Source organism: Carcharhinus amblyrhynchos, chromosome 12 (genome assembly GCF_965287045.1).
Source record: "Carcharhinus amblyrhynchos chromosome 12, sCarAmb.v2.hapA, whole genome shotgun sequence".
Classification (NCBI taxonomy): Eukaryota; Metazoa; Chordata; class Chondrichthyes; order Carcharhiniformes; family Carcharhinidae; genus Carcharhinus; species Carcharhinus amblyrhynchos.
Window position 1 is genome coordinate 41550581 of NC_137335.1, and position 23374 is coordinate 41573954.

At 41.7% G+C, this 23374-nt stretch overlaps 1 protein-coding gene across 1 annotated transcript in view; it reads left to right on the forward strand.

The window, feature by feature from the left end:
- Window positions 1-23374, forward strand: part of LOC145350932 (ribosomal protein S6 kinase alpha-5-like) — a 95722-nt gene that overhangs the window by 47549 nt on the left and 24799 nt on the right. The window contains exons 4-9 of the mRNA XM_080200426.1: window positions 9033-9148; window positions 9341-9448; window positions 9622-9705; window positions 11605-11708; window positions 13478-13628; window positions 16335-16493. Of these exons, the coding sequence (XP_080056552.1) occupies window positions 9033-9148; window positions 9341-9448; window positions 9622-9705; window positions 11605-11708; window positions 13478-13628; window positions 16335-16493 (722 nt within the window). The remainder of the gene's footprint in view (window positions 1-9032; window positions 9149-9340; window positions 9449-9621; window positions 9706-11604; window positions 11709-13477; window positions 13629-16334; window positions 16494-23374) is intronic.

Below are 23374 nucleotides of genomic sequence, written 5' to 3' on the forward strand. Positions count from 1 at the left end.
TCATAAAAGTAGCACAGGAGTGGGCCATTCCACCTATTGTGTCTGTGCCAGCTTTTTGAAAGCAATCCAATTAATGCAATTCTTTTTCTTCAAATTTGTGCAATTGTTTTCTTTTTAAGCATATATATGTAATTTTCAAAGGTTTACCATAACTTCCTTTCTTTTGTGCTTGCTAGGTTTATTTGTAAAGTCCCAAATACGTATATTTTGCAAATTGCTCTGCTGTCTTCAAAGATTCATGCATCGAACATCTTTATTTTTATCCTATCATTCTCCATTTTTCAGCTCAAACAAGTTAGCTACAAAACTGAAAAAGAGTACAAGGGGTTAAAGGGATTAACAAAGATTGACAGAAGGTGTGAGATGCTGAAACTGCCATTGTTAACAATTTACGAATTAGATTCGGGAATTACATACAAACATGTGAACTTGAAGCAGGAATTGGCCACTCGGCAAATTTAGCAACCATACCTTCATCCAAGTCGTTTATATAAATTGTAAAAAGTTGAAACCTCCAGCACTAATCCTGCGGCACTCCACTCATCACACCTTGCCAACCAGAAAACCATTTATGCCAACTGCTTCCTGTTAGCTTGCCAATCTTCAATGCATGCCAATATGTTACCCCCTAATCATAAGCTTTTGTTTTCTGCAATAATCATTGAGGTGACACCTTACCTAATGCCTCCTGTAAATCCAAATATAGTACATCCACTTTCCCTTTATCCACAGTACACATGACTAGTTCAAGGAACTTCAGTAAATTGGTTAAACATGATTTCCTTTCACAAAATGCTGCCTGATTGCCTTGAATTTTTCCAAGTACCCTTCTCTAATATCTCATTTTATAATATTTTCCCTATGACAGATGTTGAGCTAATTGACGTGTAGTTTCCTGCTTTCTGCCCTTTTTGAATGAAGGAGTTACATTTGTTATCTTCCCATCTGCTGGAACCTTCCCTAAATGTAGGGAATTTTGGAAAATTAAAACCAATGCATCAGCTATCTTATTAGCCCCTTCTTTCAAGACCTTTGGGTGAAGTCCATCTGGACCACGGGATTTGTCAGCCCACAGATGCAATAATTTGATCAACACAACTTCCCTGGTTTGGTATCTTCCTGAGCTCTCCATCTTTCATTTCCTAGTTTATAGCTATTTCTGGAATGTTACTTGTATCCTCTACAGTGAGGACCAATGCAAAATACCTGTTTACTTCATCTGCCATAGCCCTGCTTTCCATTATCAATTTACCAGATGCTTTCTATCAAACCAGTGCTCACTTCACTATTTTCTCATTTAATTATCTATAGAAACTCTTTGCTATTTGCCTTTGTATTAGTAGCTAGCTTTCTCTCGTACTCTAGTTTTTCCCTCCTTATCAATCTTTTTATCATATTTGGTTCTTTATATTCTATCCAATCTTTTGACCTGTCTTGTCTTCGTGCAAATATATGTGGCGGAGGTGATAGTGGATGCCTTGGTGGTTATTTTCCAGACGTCGCTGGATTCCGGGGAAGTGCCGGAGGATTGGAAAACGGCTAATGTTACGCCGTTGTTTAAGAAGGGTGCCAGGCAAAAGGCGGGGAATTACAGGCCGGTTAGTTTAACGTCTGTGGTAGGTAAAATGTTAGAATCCGTCATTAAGGAGGAAATTGCGAGGCATCTTGAAGGGAATTGCTTGATAGGGCAGACGCAACACGGTTTCATTAAAGGGAAGTCGTGTCTGACAAATTTACTGGAGTTCTATGAGGATGTGTCTAGGGCGGTGGATAGAGGAGAGCCGGTGGATGTGGTCTTTCTGGATTTTCAGAAGGCGTTTGATAAGGTACCTCACAAGAGGTTACTGCAGAAGGTCAGAGGACATGGAGTTGGGGGTAGGGTGTTAGCGTGGATAGAGGATTGGTTGTCAAATAGGAGGCAGAGAGTGGGGGTCAATGGGTGCTATTCGGATTGGCGGTTGGTGACTAGTGGGGTGCCCCAGGGGTCGGTGCTGGGGCCTCAGCTATTTACCATTTATATAGATGATCTGGAGGAGGGAACCGAGTGTAGGGTGTCGAAATTTGCTGATGACACCAAGATTGGGGGAAAGGCAAATTGTGTGGAGGGTGTGGAGAGTCTGCAGAAGGATCTAGATAGGCTGGGCGAATGGGCCAGGAAATGGCAAATGGAATTTAATGTTGGCAAGTGTGAGGTGGTCCACTTTGGTAGGAAGAATGGTAGGAAGGACTATTACTTACGTGGCGAAAAACTGCAGCAGGCGACGGTGCAGAGGGACCTCGGGGTCCTTGTGCATGAGTCGCAAAAACCCAGCCTGCAGGTGCAGCAGGTGGTCAGGAAGGCGAATGGGATGCTGGCCTTCATAGCGAGGGGGATTGAATATAAAAGTAGGGAGGTCTTGCTGCAGCTGTATAGGGCATTGGTGAGGCCGCAGCTGGAGTACTGTGTGCAGTTTTGGGCGCCGCACCTGCGCAAGGATATTTTGGCCTTGGAGGGAGTGCAGAGGAGGTTTACTAGGCTGATACCGGAGTTGAGGGGGTTGAGCTATGAGGAGAGGCTGAATAAACTAGGCTTGTACTCGTTAGAGTTTAGAAGAATGAGGGGAGATCTCATTGAGACGTATAAGATGATGAATGGGATGGATAGGATAGAGGTGGAAAGACTCTTCCCGCTCAAAAAAGACAGTAGGACTAGGGGGCACAGCCTCAAGATAAAGGGGGGGCGGTTCAGAACGGAGTTGAGGAGGAACTTCTTCACTCAAAGGGTGGTGAATCTCTGGAATTCTCTGCCCGTTGAAGTGGTGAAGGCTGCCTCGCTAAATATTTTTAAGAAGCGGGTTGATGGGTTTTTGATAAGAGAGGGGATTAAGGGTTATGGGGAGAGGGCGGGAAAGTGGAACTGAGCCACGACAGATCAGCCATGATCTTATTGAATGGCGGGGCAGGCTCGAAGGGCCAGATGGCCTACTCCTGCTCCTATTTCTTATGTTCTTATGTTCTTATGTCTTTTTTGGATGACAGGCCCTCCCCTTAGAATTTTCCTTTCTCATTGGAATGTGTCTTCTTTGTATTCTGAAATATCCCTTTAAATGCCTGCACCGAACCTCTATTGATCTCTAACCTTTAGCACATTGCCAATTCACTCTAGCTAACTCTGCTTTCATGCCCTCATAATTGACTTCATTTAAGTTTAAATACTAGTCATAGATACATGCTTCCCTTGCTCAAACGGAATGTAAAATTCAATCAAATTATGATCACTGCTACCTAAGGGTGTCTTCACTCTGAGGTTATCAATTATTTCTATCATGTTACACAATATCAGTTCTGGTATGGCCTGCCATCTAGTCAGCTTCAAAATGTGTTCTTCTAAACAATTATCCTAGAAACATTCTATGAACTCTTCAGATGGGCAAAGATAGTGTAGATGATGTTTCCAATCTGTATCTGCTCCAGAAATATTCTATGAATTCCTTATCTACACTACCTTTGCCCATCTGATGTTTCCAGAACTGAGGTCCCTATCTACTTCAAGGAGACAACCATCATTAGCATGCCTTAATGACTATCGCCCGGTGGCTCTGACATCCATCATTATGAAGTCCCTCAAAAGGTTAGTCATTGCGTGGAACAACTCTAGCCTCCCAGATTGCCTATATTCACTACAGTCTGCCTGTCGCCACAGCTGGTCTACAGCAGATGTAAGCTCCCTGGCCCAAGCCTGGGACACCTAGACAATAAAAACATTTATCTCAAACTCCTATTTGTTGACTACAGCTCAATCTTCAACACCATTATTCCTACAAAATATATCTCCAAACTCTATGGCCTAGGGCTCGGCTCCTTCCTCTACAACTAGATCTTAGCCTTCCTAACTCACAGACCACAATCAGTAAGGATAGGCAATGCCACTTTCTCCATGATTATCCTCAACACTGGTGGCCTGCAAGGCTGTGTTCTCAGTCCCTGACTATACTCCTTATGCACCTATGACTACGTGGCCAAATTCTGCTTCAATTCAATTTTTAAGTTTGGTGATGACACCATCATAGTGGGTTGGATCACAAACAACAATGAGATGGAGTACAGGAAAGAGATCGAGAATCTGGTAAAATTAACTTCAGGAAGTGTAGTGGAGGACGTGCCCCTGTCTACTTCAACAGGGATGTAGTGAAAATGGTTGAGAGTTTCAAGTTTCTAGATGTCCAGATCACCAGCAACCTGCCCTGGTCCCTTCATGCTGATACTATAGTTAAGAAAGCCCACCAATGCCTCTACTTTCTCAGGAGGCTAAGGAAATTTGGCATGTCCGCTACAACTCTTACCAGTTTTTACAGATGCACTATAAAGCACTCTTTCCAGATGTATCACAGCTTGGTTTGCTCTGACCAAGACAACAAGAAACTACAAAGGGTCGCGAACAAAGCTCAGTCCTTCACACAAACCAGCCTCCCATCCATTGACTCCGTCTACGTTTTCTGCTGCTTTGGAAAAGCAACCAGCATAATCAAAAACCCCACACACCCTAAACATATTCTTTTCCACTTTCTCCTGTTTGGAAAAAGATACAAAAGTCTGAGATCACTCAAGAATAGCTTCTTCTCTGCTGCCATCAGACTTTTGAATGGACCTACCTTGTATTACGTTGATCTTTCTCTACACCTAGCTATGACTGTAACACTACATTCTGCACCCTCTCCTTCCCCTCTCCCCATGTACTCTATGAATGGTATGCTTTGTCTGTATAGAGTGCAAAAAAACATGCTTTTCACTGTATACCAATATCTGTGACAATAACAAATCAAATCAAATCTGGATTAAAATCCCACATTTATCACTATATCTTTCTGACAAGCTCCCATTATGTCTTCTTTCATACTCTTTCTTACTGTGTAGTTACAATTAGGGGTCCTGTACATCATTCCCATAAGTGACTTTTTGCCTTTATCATTTTTCATCCCAACCCAAATTGCTTTTGCATCCTGGTTTCCTGAACTTGGGTCATCCCTCTAACATGCTAATACTATCATGAATTAGCAGAATCACCCTTCTGTCTTTTCTTAATTTGTCCTTCCTAAATGCACATACCAATTAATATACAGATCCCAATCTATGTCATCTTGTAGTCATGTCTCTCTAATGGCGATCAGATTATACTTATTAATTACCATTTGTGCTGTCAGTTTGACTGTTTTGTTTTGAATGCTATGCAGAGCTTTTAATTTTGTCCTTTTGTTATTTACTTTTAGATTTGTATTTTCTGTACCTACCTTTTTATCATGTCTGTTTATCATTTCCCATTTTAGTATCTTCCTCTCTTTCCTTGTTTCTACTCATGGGTATACCACATTTTCCCAATTTGGTCTCTTGCTTCCATTGTTCTGTTTAAAACTCTCTCCACTTCCCTAGTTATGCGGCTGGCTAGAATATCAGCCCCACCAAAGGTCAGGTGCAGACCGTCCAATTGTACATATCTCACTTTCCTGGTTCTTGTGCCACTGCCCCATGAACCAGAACCCACTTCTCCCACACCAGTCTTTGGGCCATGCATTAATTTTTCTAATCTTATTTGTCCTATGCCAGTTTCCATGCGGTTCACATAGTAATCCAGAAATTATTACCTTTGAGGTTCTACTTCTGAATTTGGTGTCTAGTTCCCCATACTGACAATGCTGAACATCCTACCTGTGTCATTGGTACCTACATGGACCATGGCCATTGGATCCTCTCCCTTCCATTGTGTGCTTCTCCCTAGCCTGGAGGAGATAGTCTGAACTCTGGCACCAGGCAGACAACACAGCTGTCTAGACACTTGCTCCTTGTTACGGAGAACAAAGTGTCAGTTCTGATGATACTGTCCCTTGCTATCACTATACTCTTATGTGCTTAACCCCCACTTGAATTACTTCCTATACCATGGTGCCATGGTCAGTCAGCTCAACCGCCCTGCAGCCCCCGTTCTCATTCACATAAGCTCAGAGAACCTCAGATCTGTTGGACAATTACAAAGGTTGACACTCCTGCCCTCTGGATCTCTTACCTGTCTCACATGCAGTCACACTCTTCTGTCCCTGACCACTGACCACATTGGAAGGATAGCATTCAAATTTGCCAGTGAGACCAAAATTGGTTAGGAAGTGTGGTGTTGGTGCATTTAGTTAATACTAAGGAAGACTGCAACAAAATTAAAAATAATAAATTTGTGGAGTACACATGTAAATGGAAAATTAATTTCTACATAGAGAAGTGCAAGATGGTGAATTTTGATAGGAGAAATAAGTATGTGTTTTTTTTAATTCATTTAAGAAATGGCTAGAATAGCATTCATTGTCCAGCCCTATTTGTCCTTGAGAAGGTGGTGGTGAGCTGCCTTTTTGAACTGCTGCAATTCATGTGATGTAGGTATACTCACACTGCTATTAGGTAGAGTGTTCCAGGACTTTGATCCAGTGACAGTGAAGGAATGATGATCTATTTCCAAGTCAGGATGGTGAGTGACTTGGATGGGAACTTCCAAGTGCTGGTGTACCTATGTAACTTCAATGGGATAAAGCTGGAAAGAGAACTCTGGATACATAATCACAAACTATTAGAATAGTAATCAGGCTATCAAAGCCACAAAAGAAAATACTGGGGATGTGAATTTCCGCCCCAAAAAACAAAGTACCCATTGGACAGGAAAACATAAGGAAAACATAACCTGTTTTTTGGGTGAGCTTAGTTAGATGAATTTGCAGCACAGAGGCCATCAGGTGATTCACGCCAATAGGTGGGTTGGAGCCTAAACCCACCAAGTGGCTGTCATCAAACAGAAGAGCCACTGCACATATGCCAAGCCCCCAGTTGATAGTCCCCACCCCTCACCCCCAAACACCCAGTGGCTGGCCCTGGCCAAACACCCTGGCCCCCGACCTCCCAGGATCATCAATGGCCTCTGACCCCACCAGCAAAACCCATCACACCTGGTTCCAGCTGCTGGGGACCATACCTGATGTGGACTTCCACTGGCAGGGTCAGAAACATTAGTGAGCCTGGATGATACTATCCCTGGCTCACTAAAGAGATGCAAATCTTGATTTGTATATTGTAATCAGCCTCCTGCTGTTTCCTGACACAAAGCTGATTGTGTTTTAAAAAAAAGGCTCAGGAAGAACGCAACTGGCCAGACGCTGGTTGTGATTCCCATATTTGGCCACCCGCTGTCATTTCCCGGTCGACTATACTACTTGACCAATGCAGCGGGTCGGGAAAATCACATCTTGGGATTCTATCCAAAAGGAGTGGAATTCAAGACCCTTACGTTAAACTTCTATAGAACCTTGGTTAGATCACATGTAAAGTAGTTCTGATTGCTAAATTACAAAAAGGGTATAGAAGTACTGGAGCAAATGCAGAAAAGATTTTCCAGTGTGATACCCAGTACTAAAAGAGTATATTATTCGGAAAGCCTGAACAGATTGGGGCTTTTCTCTGGAAAAAAAAGGGTGACCATTGACCTGTCAGGATCATCAGCATACTAACAAGTAGGAGTTAGGGAATAAAAGAAAAAAAATGCAGAAACATTCCAGTACAGCAAAGAAGCTACTAACATCAATCCAGAAATGGCATTCAAGGTGGCAATCTAAAATATCATTTGTGTTGGAGTGTTGTAGAGATAATGAAAAGCTTTTTATTAATCAATCTCCTATGACATAGTAATTCAAGATAAAGTGTTGTTTTTAAGTGAAATGGATTCGGAAGACGAGGATTAATTGAAAGGATGCTTTTAAAGTAATGTTCTTTTAAAATTTCCATAACAAACGTGGACATTGGAATTTATACGAGAAACTGCTTATGTACGTACTTTTGCTACACTGTAAATTTTTTGGCTAGTTGTAGCACTGCATTGCCTCCATTATTAAGAGACCTCAAATATCTCAATGTAATAAGTTTACACAAGTGGTTTCTATTGTCATACTAGAGTATGATCATGTTCAAATTACAATGATAAAACGTTGTAGTGTGCACACACAGGATCTTTATCAGATCATTTCATTTTATGCTACTTCATAAATAGTCTACTTTGTAAACGTACTTCCTGTGCTGAACTTTTCTTTGTTCTTTGTTATTTTTGCGAATATTATGCATTGCAAGATTGACAATTGGATACCTAGCAAAATTAAGAAGTGCAAGTTCAAAGAACTGGATATTCCCCTAATATTCTGGTATTGTATGATACTGTACAAGTGAAGTCTTAAACAGCACAAACCAGAAATCCCAGATTCATGTCCTGTGTGTTGTTACCACCGGAAACAAAACAGTCGCTGTACTACAATCAGTCTCTCCATCCCGGTGCTGCAATCGGTCTCTCCATCCCTGTGCTGCAATCAGTCTCTCCATCCTTGTGTTACTGGTCTCATTGATTAATAAAGACAGAACAGAACATATTTGACAACAGATTGTATTTAGGATGTGATGCTACCTGTGATAAAATAGCCAGAAACACCTCACTATGTAAACTCATGCACAAAAGATGGTCAGTTGGACAAGCCAAGGAGGCCATACATAAGCAGGTTTCACAGCATATATGAGAAATTAATGTCAGTGATTAGTTGGTTGAAATGTTATATACTGCACACAAGTTTTATAATAGTTGATGTTTCATTGTTACATGTTATTATGTAAAGGGGTGAAAAATAATTTTAAAACTCCAAATAGTATGCATTACAATAAATTGAAATGGATTCTGTCTAAGGTATAATCTGAACTATTTTGATACATGCTACTGTAGTGGGTTGTTGCACAGTTATGTGTGTATCTATCTGTGATATCGGAACTTCTTGTCATAATTGCAGCCTGTTATGAATCGTAGTGGCTCATGTGTATGTAGTTGTGAGATTGTTGTGAAAATTTGTGTCCGTATTAAGAGCATTTATAGCAGTCATTATTTTTGCAATGAGTCCTATTACCTGTTGAGATATCGATGAAGTTATATTGCATCATAATTTAATCAAAGTCTTGATGTATTGTAACTGTAGTCTGAATTTTTTCTGTAGACTATGTAAATGGCGGTGAGTTGTTTACACATCTATACCAAAGGGAACACTTCATGGAAGAGGAAGTTCGAATCTATGCAGGAGAGATTGTGCTAGCACTGGAGCACCTTCATAAGGTAAGCATGATAAAGATTCCAGTCTGCACATAGCAGAACAGAAATGCCAACATTATTGTGTTTATTGTGCCATAACATGTTTTAACTGAGGGTGGTCAAAATTCATGTTGGATATCATTAACTAATTCATTAATTTTCCTAAATAATTGTTGTATATAAATTAAACTATCTACTAATATCTTTCATTGGTAGCTTGGCATTATATATCGAGATATCAAGCTTGAAAATATTTTATTGGATGGTGATGGTCATGTCGTTTTGACAGACTTTGGACTCAGCAAGGAGTTTGTCACTTTTGAGGTAATTCTTTTTTGCTTGTTCATTGAGGAAGTTTTATTTTTATTGATATCTTGATTATTAATATTTCCTAACTGATTGAACCAGCCATAATTGTAAGCTTCAAAACCTTAGTAAATATATGTTTGGACTTTTATTAGTTTAAACAGTAATTTTGCTTATTTCCTCTTGTATAGAATGAAAGAACATATTCATTCTGTGGTACCATTGAATATATGGCACCAGAGATTATTCAAGGAGGAAGTTGTGGCCATGATAAGGTAAATAAATGGTAACATCATTATTTGGTACACCTGAAATTGAAAATGCAATTTTTTCACAGATCACCAACATCACACCATCATCTATACAAGTCTATGCAACAAACTTCCCTTCCTCCCACCCCTGCACAGCTTCCCTGTCATAGCTCCACCATCATAGCTCTACCGCAGTCTGTCTCTTTGTCCTTGGCACTGCCCCTGGAACAGTTACAGTGCCCGTGGACACTGCCTGGGTACCCAGCAGGCAGTGCTAGGTAAGCAATCTCATCAATTCTGGGCCATTGTCATAATAACTAATGTATTGCATTAAAAAAATGTCAGCATACCAGAAATTAGTACTTCACAGGTATTTTAGAGAATAAAGTACATATGAAGGTGGCATAGTGGTTAGCACTGCTGCCTCATAGCAACAGGGACCCAGGTTCAATTTCAGCCTTAGGTGACTGTGTGGAGTTTGCACATTCTCCCTGTGTCTATGTGGGTTTCCTCTGGGTGCTCCAGTTTCCTCCCACAGTCCAAAGCTCTGCAGGTTAGGTGGATTGGCCGTGATAAATTTGCCCCTTAGTATCCAAAGATGTTTAGATTTAGTAGATTAGCCATGGTAGATGCATGGGTTACAGGGATTGGGGGGCTGGGGGTGGATGTGGGCCTGTGTAAGATGATAAGATGCTCTTTCGAAGAGTCAGTGCAAACTTCATGAGCCAAATGGCTTCCTCTTGAACTGTGGGGATTCTATGGTTATAAATGATATACAGAGCAAAATGATTTAATCAAGGTAGCCATTATCCTGCAGGATTTCTTTGATATGCTCTATTTCAGCATCAAACTTGGATTCAGAGCAAAAGGCTTGGGACAAGGTTGCTGGTAAGGCCAGTGCAAGGAACTGGATTACTAACTAGGATTCATTGATCACTTTAAATGGGGAAAGAAAATTCCATGTTACTGTGTGTTTTGTAGCAGTGCTAACTTCTGCCATTTTTGACATGCTAGCTTTTCCCAGGAACAGCAACCATGTCTCCATCGCATACAGCATTGTATATAGCATTAATATTTTACAACTTGCTTATTGGAGTCAAGTGATTGTTCTTCAATCTGAAAGTGCAAACCCACAACTTCTAATGCCTGATTTTTTTTTGGCTGAATTTTGAGGCTGTTGTCTGCTCAGTGAAATTCCAGAAGTATACCAGGGAAAGTTTTAACGACAATATCATTTCTATGTCATTTGCATATTGAAATGCTGAGCCCATGCCTGGGATCAGTAATGGAAATGCATGTCATGTACAAATAAAGACTCATGTTACATATCCATGTGTCATTTTTCTCTTCTAACTTCCTGGAAATTGGTGCATTCTAGGTTTCAAGCAGAAAAAAGCTTAATTTAACTTAACACCTCTAGATTATCACATTAAGTTTTGAGAAGTAGTAAAATAGTTTTCTAGTAATTTGAAATATCTTTAAGAAATAATTAGCTTTTATATTCGTACCTCTCAGTTCCTCAGGACATCCCAAAACACTTTGTGTAGTCACTGTTTTAATTGAGGAGATGTTGGCAGCCAGCTTGCACACAACAAGCTCCATGTAGAACAGCACAATAATGATATTTGTTTTTTAAATGTAGATTAGGGGAAATATTAGTCAGGACAGCAAGCAGACCTCCCCGCCATTTCAGCTTGGAATCTTTTACCTCCACCTGAGAGGGTGAATGAAGCTTTAATTTAGTGTCTCATCTGAAAGATAATACCTGCATCAATGCAGTTCTCTCTCAGTGCTGTATTGGAGTATCAGCTTTATTTATATGCTGAAATATATAGTGGGGCTTGAACCCACAACATTTGACTCAGATGAGAATGCAACCACTGAGCCAGAACTGATGCGGGTTATGTCATTGCTTCTCGACAGGCAGTTGATTGGTGGAGTCTTGGGGTCCTTGTGTATGAGCTGTTGACGGGAGCTTCACCTTTCACCGTGGATGGCGCAAAAAATTCGCAGTCAGAAATCTCAAGGTGACATTGATAATTTTTTTTATTCTACAGAAATAATGTTGAACACAATGAGAAGTGTCTCTGATGTACAATTTATTGAATAAAACTTTTTTTTTTACATTTGATTTCTTTGTCAAATGTTACAATCTGATTTTTCAACATTTCCATATTTAAGAAGGAAGGGCAATCTGAATTACATAATGTTGCACGACCATTATTAGTGCTACAGTCACAAGTACCCTTTCTAAATTAAGATAAATGCAGTACCACCACTAAGAAAACAACAATTCAAAAGAGCCCAAGATCAGGCATTTTTAATTTGTGATTACTGAGATTGTAATACATGCTTCTGTCCTCTGTGTTTGAATTGACGGCTTTGATGGTCAAACCATATAATGCCTCAAGAAGGGCAAAGAATTTTGTTTTTATTTCAGGTGAACTTTAAAAATATGCAAATGAAATCCTTATAAAAAGCATTCTGTTATGGTCTGAAATTTAGCTACCAATGTTTTGAAATTCTTGTAGAGTTAATTGTCACTGAGGGAGGATTGCCAATTCAGGTAACCAACTGTTTCCTGTCGAAAACCACAGCTGAAGCCTAGATCAGAATTCTCCAGTCTTGCACACCCCATTGCCTGTGAGACCAGAGAGTTTGATGCTCAGCCAAATCTCCACTCACTACAGCAGGACCAAAGAATCCCAGCTGCGGGCAAGATTAGAGAATTCCAACCCCAATGTCAATTCCATTCACACTGTACAAACAGCTAAAGGTTTCAGGCAGAGAGGGTTGCAGCAAGTTGGTTTGTTCACACAGGATGTGAGATTGCAGCAGGATATTCTGTACTTATTTCCACATGAGCTCGCAGTGGAGATAACACACCACAGCCGTTCCTGCTGCAAATAGTTTTGGATCTTGATTCATTGTATGTAACTGCATACAAATTTGCACCATTCTGAATTAATTTTTGGTAATAGATTTATTTTTTATTTAAACTCAGAAGTTACCCGATTTATCTGATGGTATTACTAGAATTTGGATATGAATACTGGATCTATATCAGTTTGCATTTCATTGATGTTTAAGTTATATCACGACATACAAACAAACATTTTCTAGACTACTGTAACTAAATAAATTCACATTCATTTTACCAGTTGCTTAAAGTTCTTTTAAATATTTTCACAAAAATAAAAACTGAGGATTAGAAAGATCAAATTAATTTTTAATTGATTTATGTTCTTTTTCTCCAGATTAAATAGATGTTTAAATTCAATTTTATTTAAAAGTCCAGGCTGTGCACAAGTATGGGAACATCAATTCCAATGATTTCCATACTGCTGAGTTACAAATTGTAGTAATGCCCCCCCATTGGGGTTAAATGAAGGCACCTTCCCGCATTGAAAAGGAGAGAGGGGGAAAAGTCACATAAAATTACAGTGTTCAAATATTTGACAGTACTGTTTTTAATCAGTCAGTAGCAGCTGGGCACCCAACTTTCTTAAGGCTCAAATTGGGAAGGAATCTTTACTTCCATAAACTAAAAAACTGTTATTATGAAATGCAATGCAATGCTATGCATGGCTTCAAGTAAATTTGGAGGAACTAATCGCATTCATTATCAGTGTAGCAAGTTTATCCTTAAAATATCAGATTGTTTTTCTTTATGTAAATTATATTAGCTTGATGCGACTAAATTTTTATTCTAAATATTGCATATGTTCCATTCTTGTTCATTGTGGAAATGTCTGTTGAACACAATTCTTGAAATAATAATTGTATTCTTTCTTAGGCGAATCTTAAGAAATGACCCTCCATTCTCTGTGGAGCTTCAACCCACTGCCAAGAGCATAATACAGAAGCTGTTAATAAAAGATCCCAAAGAACGACTTGGTTCAGGGCCAACTGGAGCTGAAGAGATAAAATCTCATGCCTTTTTCCAGGTGCTGTATCACTCAAATTACTCAAGTCATAAATAGAAGTAATTGTCTAGTAATAACTAGACAAGGAAAATTGACATAATAAGACCATAAGAACTGGGAGCAGGAGTAGGCCATCTGGCATCTCGAGCCTGCTCTGCTATTCAATAAGATCGTGGCTGATCTTTTCATGGACTCATCTCCACTCACCATAGCCCTTTTGCTGTTCAAAAATTTCTCTATCCTTGCCTTAAAAACATTCAATGAGGTAGCCTCAACTGCTTCAGTGGGCAGGAAATTCCACAGATTCACAGCCCTTTGTGTGAAGAAGTTCCTCCTCAACTCAGTCCTTTATCTGCTCCCCCTTATTTTGAGGCCATGCCCCCTAGTTCTAGTTTCACTTGCTAGTGGAAACAACTTCCCTGCTTCTATCTTATCTATTTCCTTCATAATCTCATATGTTTCTATCAGATCTCCCCTCATTCTTTGAATTCCAAAGAGTATAGCCCCAGTTTACTCAGTCTCTCCTCATAAGCCAACCCTCTCAACTCTGGAATCAATCTAGTGAATCTCCTGTGCACCCCCTCCAGTACCAAAGTGTGCCTTTCTCAGGTAAGGAGACCAGAACTGTACACAGTACACCTGGTGTGGCTCACCAGCACCTTATACATAACCTTGTTTTTAAACTCCATCCCTCTAGCAATGAAGGACAAAATTCCATTTGCCTTCTTAATTACCTGCTATACCTGCAAACCAACTCCTTGTGACTCTTGCACAAAGACACCCAGATTCCTCTGCACAGCAGCATGCTGCAATTTTTTTACCATACAAATAATACTTCATTTTGCTGTTATTCCTACCAAAATGGATGACCTCACATTTACCAACATTGTACTCTATCCGCCAGACCCCTGTCCATTCACTTAATCTAACAACTATTATGTCCAAAGATTCTTTTCAATAGAATTGAATAAAGTACCCTCTTCTATGACTTTAAATTTTGGGGTTTTACCTTAACACTGATGCTAACCCAGAAGATTTAACACCACAGAGCACTTCTATCATCATTTGTTTCATGTAAACCCTCGAATAAAAGCTTCCTTTGGAGATTAAAACAGATATCTATTTCATCATAAATAATCATATTGTAGGAAATAGTGAATCTGAATATTAAAAAAGTAATTGAATTTGAACTTGAATTATTCTTTTCTGCTTTGCAAACTTTTTTTTAGTTTGTAATGTCTTTTGGCTTTGTGTCCAAATGCTGCTGCAGGTTTCAATTTCTTGTATGAACATAATGTATCTTATATAAACATTGGTGTTTGTGCAGTAGTTTGTGATGTAGTATGTGTTGACTCATTATAAGTCTGATAACTGGCTGCTTTAGAAAACAATCAAAATAGTTAATCCCTAAAGTCATTAGAATTAATTGAATTACATCTGAAACAGAATAAGTGTGTAAAGTGGAATCTCTTTATCAACACACCTGTTATATATTAACATTTTTGAAAAACAAAGCTTTGGGCAAGATGTTGTTGTTTCTTTTTCTATTTGTATTGTTTGCACCTTTGTTTCCACATTTAAAGTATTGCTGGACCATAAACCAAAATTTGTATATCCTATTGGACGCATTTATTTATATTATGTAACGGGGATCCCTGTCTATTGTTGGTGTTCACACAGTAAGAAATCTGACAACACCAGGTTTAAGTCCGACCGATTTATTTGATAGTAAACTCACAAGCTTTCAAGGTTAACCTCTTCGTCAGGTGAAACTTGTTGGTGTTTCCATGATGCTGAACTTGCAATCTATTTTACCAGGTAATGAACAAGCAGTTGCCAAGGAAGGAAAATAATTACATACAATGATTAAAGTTCACTTGCACACTGCTTTTCATCTTGGCATTTTACCAACAAATGCATAAAAAGATAAGTGCACATACATACATCATGAATATGAGTATTCAGATCAGATGCTCAACAGTAGTGACTATTATTCACTATAATTACTAATCATAGCTGAAACTAATTGGCTACAGGTAGTTTGGGTGAACATCTTGGACAACACTGGGTATTCACAAAGTTTTCATTGAGGATTAGGGAGTATTAATCAAAATCAGTGTTCTTGCATGGAGCATTCCTCTGTGGAAGCTTTCAGATAGATCCATCAACATTATTGGTCTAGTTCTGTGACCCATGCTGCTGTCCTACAAACTCTGCCAGAAAACATCGATAACTCTGAAGTTTTTAATGTTTTTATGTGGTAGGTGTTGCTCATAGAGTAAGTCTTGTAACTAGTCATGTACAATTAAACCTTTGTCTATTTTAGAGATTGCTTGTTTTTAAAAATGTTGGGAAACAGAAACATTAATGTAAATTGTAACTCTTAGCTGTCTTCCGTATTGTCAATAGTTACAGATCCATAAATCAGCGCAAAAACATAAAAATATATAATGTTACATTACTACTTCTCACAGTTCCTATCAAAGAATTAGTGGTTGTATGGGAAGTATTGGAGTAAGTACCAAAATCACTTGAAGAATGAAGCTAATACCACCTTACAGTTTGTAAGTGAGCACTGTAACAACATAGTTACAAATATTAGTTGCTAAAAACCTGTTTTTCATATTTCATGTTCAAAATCTTGTAATTTCAACTTGGCCTAAATTTAATTTGGAATGGTTACTTTATAGGCTTTCTCTAAATACATGTTCCCAAATGTATCTTCAGGGCCTAAACTGGAAAGATTTAGCAACCAAGGCAATTAAACCTCCAATCAAACCAGTTATCCGAAATGAACTGGATGTCAGCAACTTTGCAGAGGAGTTCACAAGAATGGATCCAGCCTATTCTCCTGCTGCCCTCCCTCAACATACAGATCTATTTAAGGTATGTCAAAATACTCTACATCTGCAGCAATAACAATTAAAAGTATTTGCAACATCAAATAAAGCCTGCTTTTTGATAAAGCAATAAATAGATAATGAAACTGTAGAATAGATATAGGATAGAATTTATGATTGTTTACTTAGTAATGAACCAGAAAATTGACTGTTGCCAATTTGTATCATTATTCGTGTAACTGCAGTTGCTGGAAATATGAAATAACAAAATGCTGCAAGTACTCAAATGGTCTCAACTGTAGAGAAACAGTTGCTATTTCAGGTCTGACTTTTCAGAGCTGAAAAATAACGATGACCTGGTAACTAGTATAAGTTATGCAAGTACATGATTTAGAGGACACCGAAGGGACCATTAAGGTTACGGAATCTAACCCCAGTAATTTGGAAATTGCTTTGAAATTATTTTTTCTCTAGTCTCTCCTTTTTGGCTACATTGTAACCCTGAGTGCTATTGGTGTCAAAAGGCAATTATTTTCAGGGTCGATGACATACCCGGAGAAGAGCGAGAACCAGTGCATCAGGAAACTCCAGATATCCAAGGACACTGTCTCTTACCTCTACCAGGTTCTTCACGAGTTGGTGCCACAGGACCACGAATCCCATCCACTGCCTGTCACTCTGAAGCTGAAACCATCCCAAATTTCAATGCTAGTGGCTCCTTTTAAAGCGCCATCAATGATCTTTTTGGCCTCTCCTAGGCCTCTGCCGCAAGTACATCAGAGTGGTCACCAGTGCCCTCTTCGTGAGGGTGCATTACTACATTAATTTTGACCAGGACCAGGCTAACCAACGAACCCAGAGCCATGGAGTTCACCTGCAAAGCTGGCTTCCCACAAGTCCAAGGAGCCATAGACTGCATGCATGCAGCTCTCCTCTCCGCACGCCATCAGGTTGTCCCCTTCATAAACTGCAAGGGCCTCCATTCCCTGAATGCCCAGATGGTTTGCAACCATGCTAAGCATCATCTTGTAGGTGTGTGCCAGGTTCCCAGAGTGTCCACAATAGCTACATCCTTGACTGCTCTCAGCTCTGGAAGTATTTGAGGAAGCTCAGCTGCTACAAGATTGGCTTCTTGGGGACAAGGGATACCCCCTCAGGGCTTGGTTGAAGACGCCGATGTGGAAGCCACAGAATGCAGCAGAGACTTGTTACAATGAGGCTCAAGCCATTACTTCTGTGTTGGTAGAGCAGATGATTGGCATCCTCATGATGTGGTTCTAGTACCTGGATCAGTCCATTGGAACACTCCAGTATAGCCGCAAGAAGGTTTTGCACATCATTGTGTGTTGCACTGCCCACAACCTGGAGCAATGGAGCGAGGAGATGGATGAGTGGCACATTCCTCTGATGAGGATGTTGAGGAGGGCACAGAGGAATGCAATTGGGCAATAGCAAAGACCCAAATGCAGAGGAGAGCTCGGGACCGCCTGATAGCTTCTCGCTTAAATGATGACCAGGACTAGGATGGGCACTGAGATCACACCATAGGGCATGGCCCTTCCTGACTGGTAGCAGTGCAATCACAGCCCTGATTTTTCTTTTGCCATGGGAAGGGTATGGTTACTCGTGGTCCATACGATGCATGAGGATGATAATGGCTCGGTGAAGACAGCGCATTAGTCCTCAGTGCTCTACTGTGAATATCTGACTCCCTGCCTGGCTAAGGTAGCTTGTGAACTCCCGCTGTCCACGGTAATCTCAGGGTAGTGATACGTGAACAGACCCATCTTTGCAGATGCCAAAACCTCCATGTGCCTGTGTTCGCTCCTTTCTATTGTGAACCAGCTTGTCCTGCAAAGAGACAGATGGGGAGAATGTAAACAGGACACGTGCCAGGTCAGATGGAAAGGATGTTGGTGGCGCAGATCGACACAAATGGATATGATCTGGTGGCCATTACAGAGATGTGGCTGCAAGGTGACAGGGACTGGGAGCTGAATGTCCAGGGGTATCAAGTGTTTAAGAAGGATAGGCGGGAGGGAAAAGGGGGGGGCGTAGCTCTGCTGATTAAGGATAGCATCAGGGTGGTAGCAAGGGATGATATTGGAGCCAAGGAGCAGAACGTGGAATCGTTGTGGGTAGAGATTAGGAACAGCAAAGGGAGGAAGACGCTGGTGGGTGTCGTCTATAGGCCCCCGAGTAATGATCTGGAGGTGGGGCGGGCTGTTAACGTGCAAATAAGTGCGGCGTGCAGGAATGGGACGGCCGTAGTTATGGGGGATTTCAATCTGCATATTGATTGGTCGACCCATGTTGGACGTGGTGGGCTTGAGGAGGAGTTCTTGGAATGCTGCCGGGATAGTTTCCTGGAACAGTGTGTGTTGGAGCCGACGAGGGAGCGAGCTATCTTGGATCTGGTGCTATGTAATGAGGCAGGTAGAATTAGGGAACTCGTGGTGAAGGATCCTCTTGGGGAGAGTGATCATTGTATGGTGGAGTTTCTGGTGCAGATGGAGGAGGAGAAAGTGGGTTCCCGGACACGCGTCCTTTGTTTGAACAGAGGGGAGTACGGTAGGATGAGAGAAGAATTGGCGAATGTGGACTGGGGGAGCGCGTTGGAAGGTAGGTCTGCTGAGGAGCAGTGGAGGATCTTTAAGGAGATCTTTCTTGGTGCTCAGCGGAAATTTATTCTGATGGTCAAAAAGGACCGTAGGAGGAGAGGTAATAAGCCGTGGATAACGAAGGAGGTGAAGGAAAGTGTTAAATTAAAAGCGGAGGCGTTTAGAGTAGCTAAGAGCAGTGGGCGAGAAGAGGATTGGGAGAGGTTTAAATGTCAACAAAGATTGACAAAGAAGTTGATAAGGGTAGGAGAAACTATGAAGCTGGGCTAGCACTTAATATAAAAAAGGATAGCAAGAGTTTTTATAAATATATAAAAAGGAAGAGGCTGGCTAGGGTGAACGTTGGTCCCTTAGAAGATGAGAAGGGGGACTTAGTGGTAGGGGATGGGGAAATGGCTGAGGTCTTGAATAACTTTTTTGTTTCGGTCTTCACGGAGGAGGACGTGAATAATTTGCCGGATGTTAGAGATAGAAAGGTGGTAGGACTGGAGGGTCTCGATGACATTACTGTTACTAGAGAGGTGGTGCTCGACAGACTGGAGGGACTGATTGTGGACAAGTCCCCAGGACCGGATGGAATGCATCCGAGGGTCCTGAAAGAAATGGCGGAGGTGATAGTGGATGCCTTGGTGGTTATTTTCCGGATGTCGCTGGATTCCGGGGAAGTGCCGGAAGATTGGAAAACGGCTAATGTTATGCCGTTGTTTAAGAAGGGTGCCAGGCAAAAGGCGGGGAATTATAGGCCTGTTAGTTTAATGTCTGTTGTAGGTAAAATGTTAGAATCCGTCATCAAGGAGGAAATAGCGAGGCATCTTGAGGGGAACTGCTTGATAGAGCAGACGCAGCACGGTTTCCTTAAAGGGAAATCGTGTCTGACAAATTTACTGGCGTTCTATGAGGATGTGTCTAGGGCGGTGGATAGAGGAGAGCCGGTGGATGTGGTCTTTCTGGATTTTCAGAAGGCGTTTGACAAGGTACCTCACAAGAGGTTATTGCAGAAGGTAAGGGGGCATGGAGTTGGGGGTGGGGTGTTAGCATGGATAGAGGACTGGTTGTCAAATAGGAGGCAGAGAGTGGGGGTCAATGGGTGCTATTCGGATTGGCGGATGGTGACTAGTGGAGTGCCCCAGGGTTCGGTGCTGGGGCCTCAGCTATTTACCATTTATATAGATGATCTGGAGGAGGGAACTGAGTGTAGGGTGTCGAAATTTGCTGATGACACCAAAATTGGTGGAAAGGCAAATTGTGCGGAGGGTGTGGAGAGTCTACAGAAGGATCTAGATAGGCTGGGCGAATGGGCCAGGAAATGGCAAATGGAATTTAATGTTGGCAAGTGCGAGGTGGTCCACTTTGGTAGGAATAATGGTAGGAAGGATTATTACTTACATGGAGAAAAACTGCATCAGGCGACGGTTCAGAGGGACCTCGGGGTCCTTGTGCATGAGTCGCAAAAACCCAGCTTGCAGGTGCAGCAGGTGGTCAGGAAGGCGCATGGGATGCTGGCCTTCATCGCGAGGGGGATTGAATATAAAAGTAGGGAGGTCTTGCTGCGGCTGTATAGGGCATTGGTGAGGCCACAGCTGGAGTACTGTGTGCAGTTTTGGGCGCCGTACTTACGCAAGGATATTTTGGCCTTGGAGGGAGTGCAGAGGAGGTTTACTAGGCTGATGCCGGAGTTGAGGGGGTTGAGCTATGAGGAGAGGCTGAATAAATTAGGCTTGTACTCGTTAGAGTTTGGAAGAATGAGGGGAGATCTCATTGAGACGTATAAGATGATGAATGGGATGGATAGGATAGAGGTGGAGAGACTCTTCCCGCTCAGAAAGGATAGTAGGACTAGGGGGCACAGCCTCAAGATAAAGGGGGGGTGGTTTAGAACGGAGTTGAGGAGGAACTTCTTCACTCAAAGGGTGGTGAATCTCTGGAATTCTCTGCCCGTTGAAGTGGTGGAGGCTACCTCGCTAAATATTTTTAAGACGCGGGTTGATGGGTTTTTGATGAGCGAGGGGATTAAGGGTTATGGGGAGAGGGCGGGAATGTGGAGCTGAGCAGCGACAGATCAGCCATGATCTTATTGAATGGCGGGGCAGGCTCGAAGGGCTAGTTGGCCTACTCCTGCTCCTATTTCTTATGTTCTTATTTGTGGTTGATGAGTGGGAGTCTGGATATGATGAGGAGAGAACCTTCAGAGGAGATAAGGAAGCATGAGAGAGAGTGAATGGTGGAGCCCCTTGAGGTGGCAGTGAATGAGCTTCCAGTGAAAGAGTGATGGGTATGATTCACCCTGGCTGAACAAAGGAAGTCATTCATATTCTTTCTGCACTGGATTCTTATCCTCTTGTCTATCTAGTGAGCTCGCACTTACCAACGTTGCCACTGCTTCTTATGACAGGTTGGTGACTTTGCTCATAGGTCTGCGCCCTGCCTGAAGATAAAGGTTCCATCTCTGCTCCACCATATCCAGTATTCTGGTCAGTGCTCCCACCAAGAACCTTGATGCTTGCAGCCATCCTCCTGATTGGAGTTGTAACAGGTTCTGGACCACACCTTCCCTTTTCCATAGCAGTCACCCCCACCACCACCCCCCAATCGAAAGACTTCAGTGATTCCAGAGTCAGCACACCACAAACACATGAAATGCATGTAAATCATTTTTTTCCCTAAGTGTCTAAAAACATGGCAAGATATCTCGCTGATGGTGGCTAACTACTTTCTGCCTTTCTCGTCTAAAATGACATGTGGCCAAATGCATGGAGAGTGGTAAATAAGGTTGGTGACTGAGATGGTCAAGTGGGAATAACAATGCTGTGGTGATAATTGAGGATAAATATTTCTAGATACAAGGATTGAAATCACAGCAACCCCTCTCCCTGCACCCCACCTTCCCTTGGCTGTGGCTGCCAGTGGCCAAGGTGTCAAGGAATGTTGGAGTTAGGAGGAAAGGAGTAGAGTTGGCAGTATCAATTATGGATAATATTGCAGGGTTGGGGCAGTACTGGCACACCACAGGAAAGATGGAATAGAGAAGCCTATTGCAAACGCATCTAGAACCCTCATATGCTGACTGGAAGGATTCCCAACTCAAGACAGAGGAGGCATTTGGCTTTGGTGTTAAAATTTGCATCTACAGTAGACGCTTAATCGGAGTAACTGATCATAAACCATTGCTGGAACTTTTTAAAGAAGACCAGTCTCCGCCTCTGCCATTGCCTCCACCTGGATACAGTTTTGGGCCTTGTTACTGGCAGCTTATGAATACCTCCTAGAGCATCGCTCTGAGAGCTGAGTCGTCTGCTTTTGCCTGTAGACTCGGCTTTGTTACCAGCTGTGGAAGAGTTCATGATGGCCCTCAACCTTTTGGACACCCTGCTGGTGTTTGCAAGGCCAGTTCTAGCTAAATTACAACATTCAGAGGACAGCCCTCAGATGAAATGAAACACTATCTGATGAGGAAAGATGAGCTCAGTGTTGAAGATGGTATCATCCTCTGGGGTCCACATAGTTGTCCCTCACCCAGGGCGTCTTCCAGAGCTGATGAAATTATACCATGTTCACCCTAGGATTTCAAAAATGAAAATGCTAGCCAGGACCTACAGTGACCCAGTCTTGATGTAGTCATTACCAACTTGCTTAGGCAGCGTGAGTCACACTAGGAGAACCAGAAGCTCCCCACTTCCCTCTCAACCTCCCTGTAACCATGGGAGTGGCCTGGTAGGCCCTGTGTGTGAATGCATGTAGACTTCATCAGATCTTTTATGGGTTCCATATTCTTAATTATGGTTGATGTGAACTCCAAATGGTTGGAAATGCATCGCATGATCTCCACCACTTCCAACACTACCATTGAGAAACTACGACACAGTTTCCGCATGCATGGGAAACGTGTAGTTCTGGTTTCTGACAATGGCACTGCATTACTAGCACCAAGTTACAGACCTTCATGGTTTCCAATGGAATCAAACACATTTAAATGTTGATGCTGACGGGGTTGGCTGAAGGGTGGTGTAGTTTAAGCTTGGCATGAAGAAACAATCTGCAGCATCCATATAAACCAAACTGGCGGGATCATAATTTGACTAATCCCTAACACCACAACAGAAGTCACTCTATTGCGATTGTTAATGGGACGGAAACTTCAGCTACTGTCTCAAACCTAGCAAGGAGGGCTGAATCTCAGCAAGAGAATCAGAAGAACTATGATTCTGTAAGGACAGAAAGAATGTTCAAAGCTGGAGACCCTGGTGCATCTGAGGAACTTCAGGACAGTCACAGTTGGGTCTCCAGGATCATTAAGGAAAAGACAGGA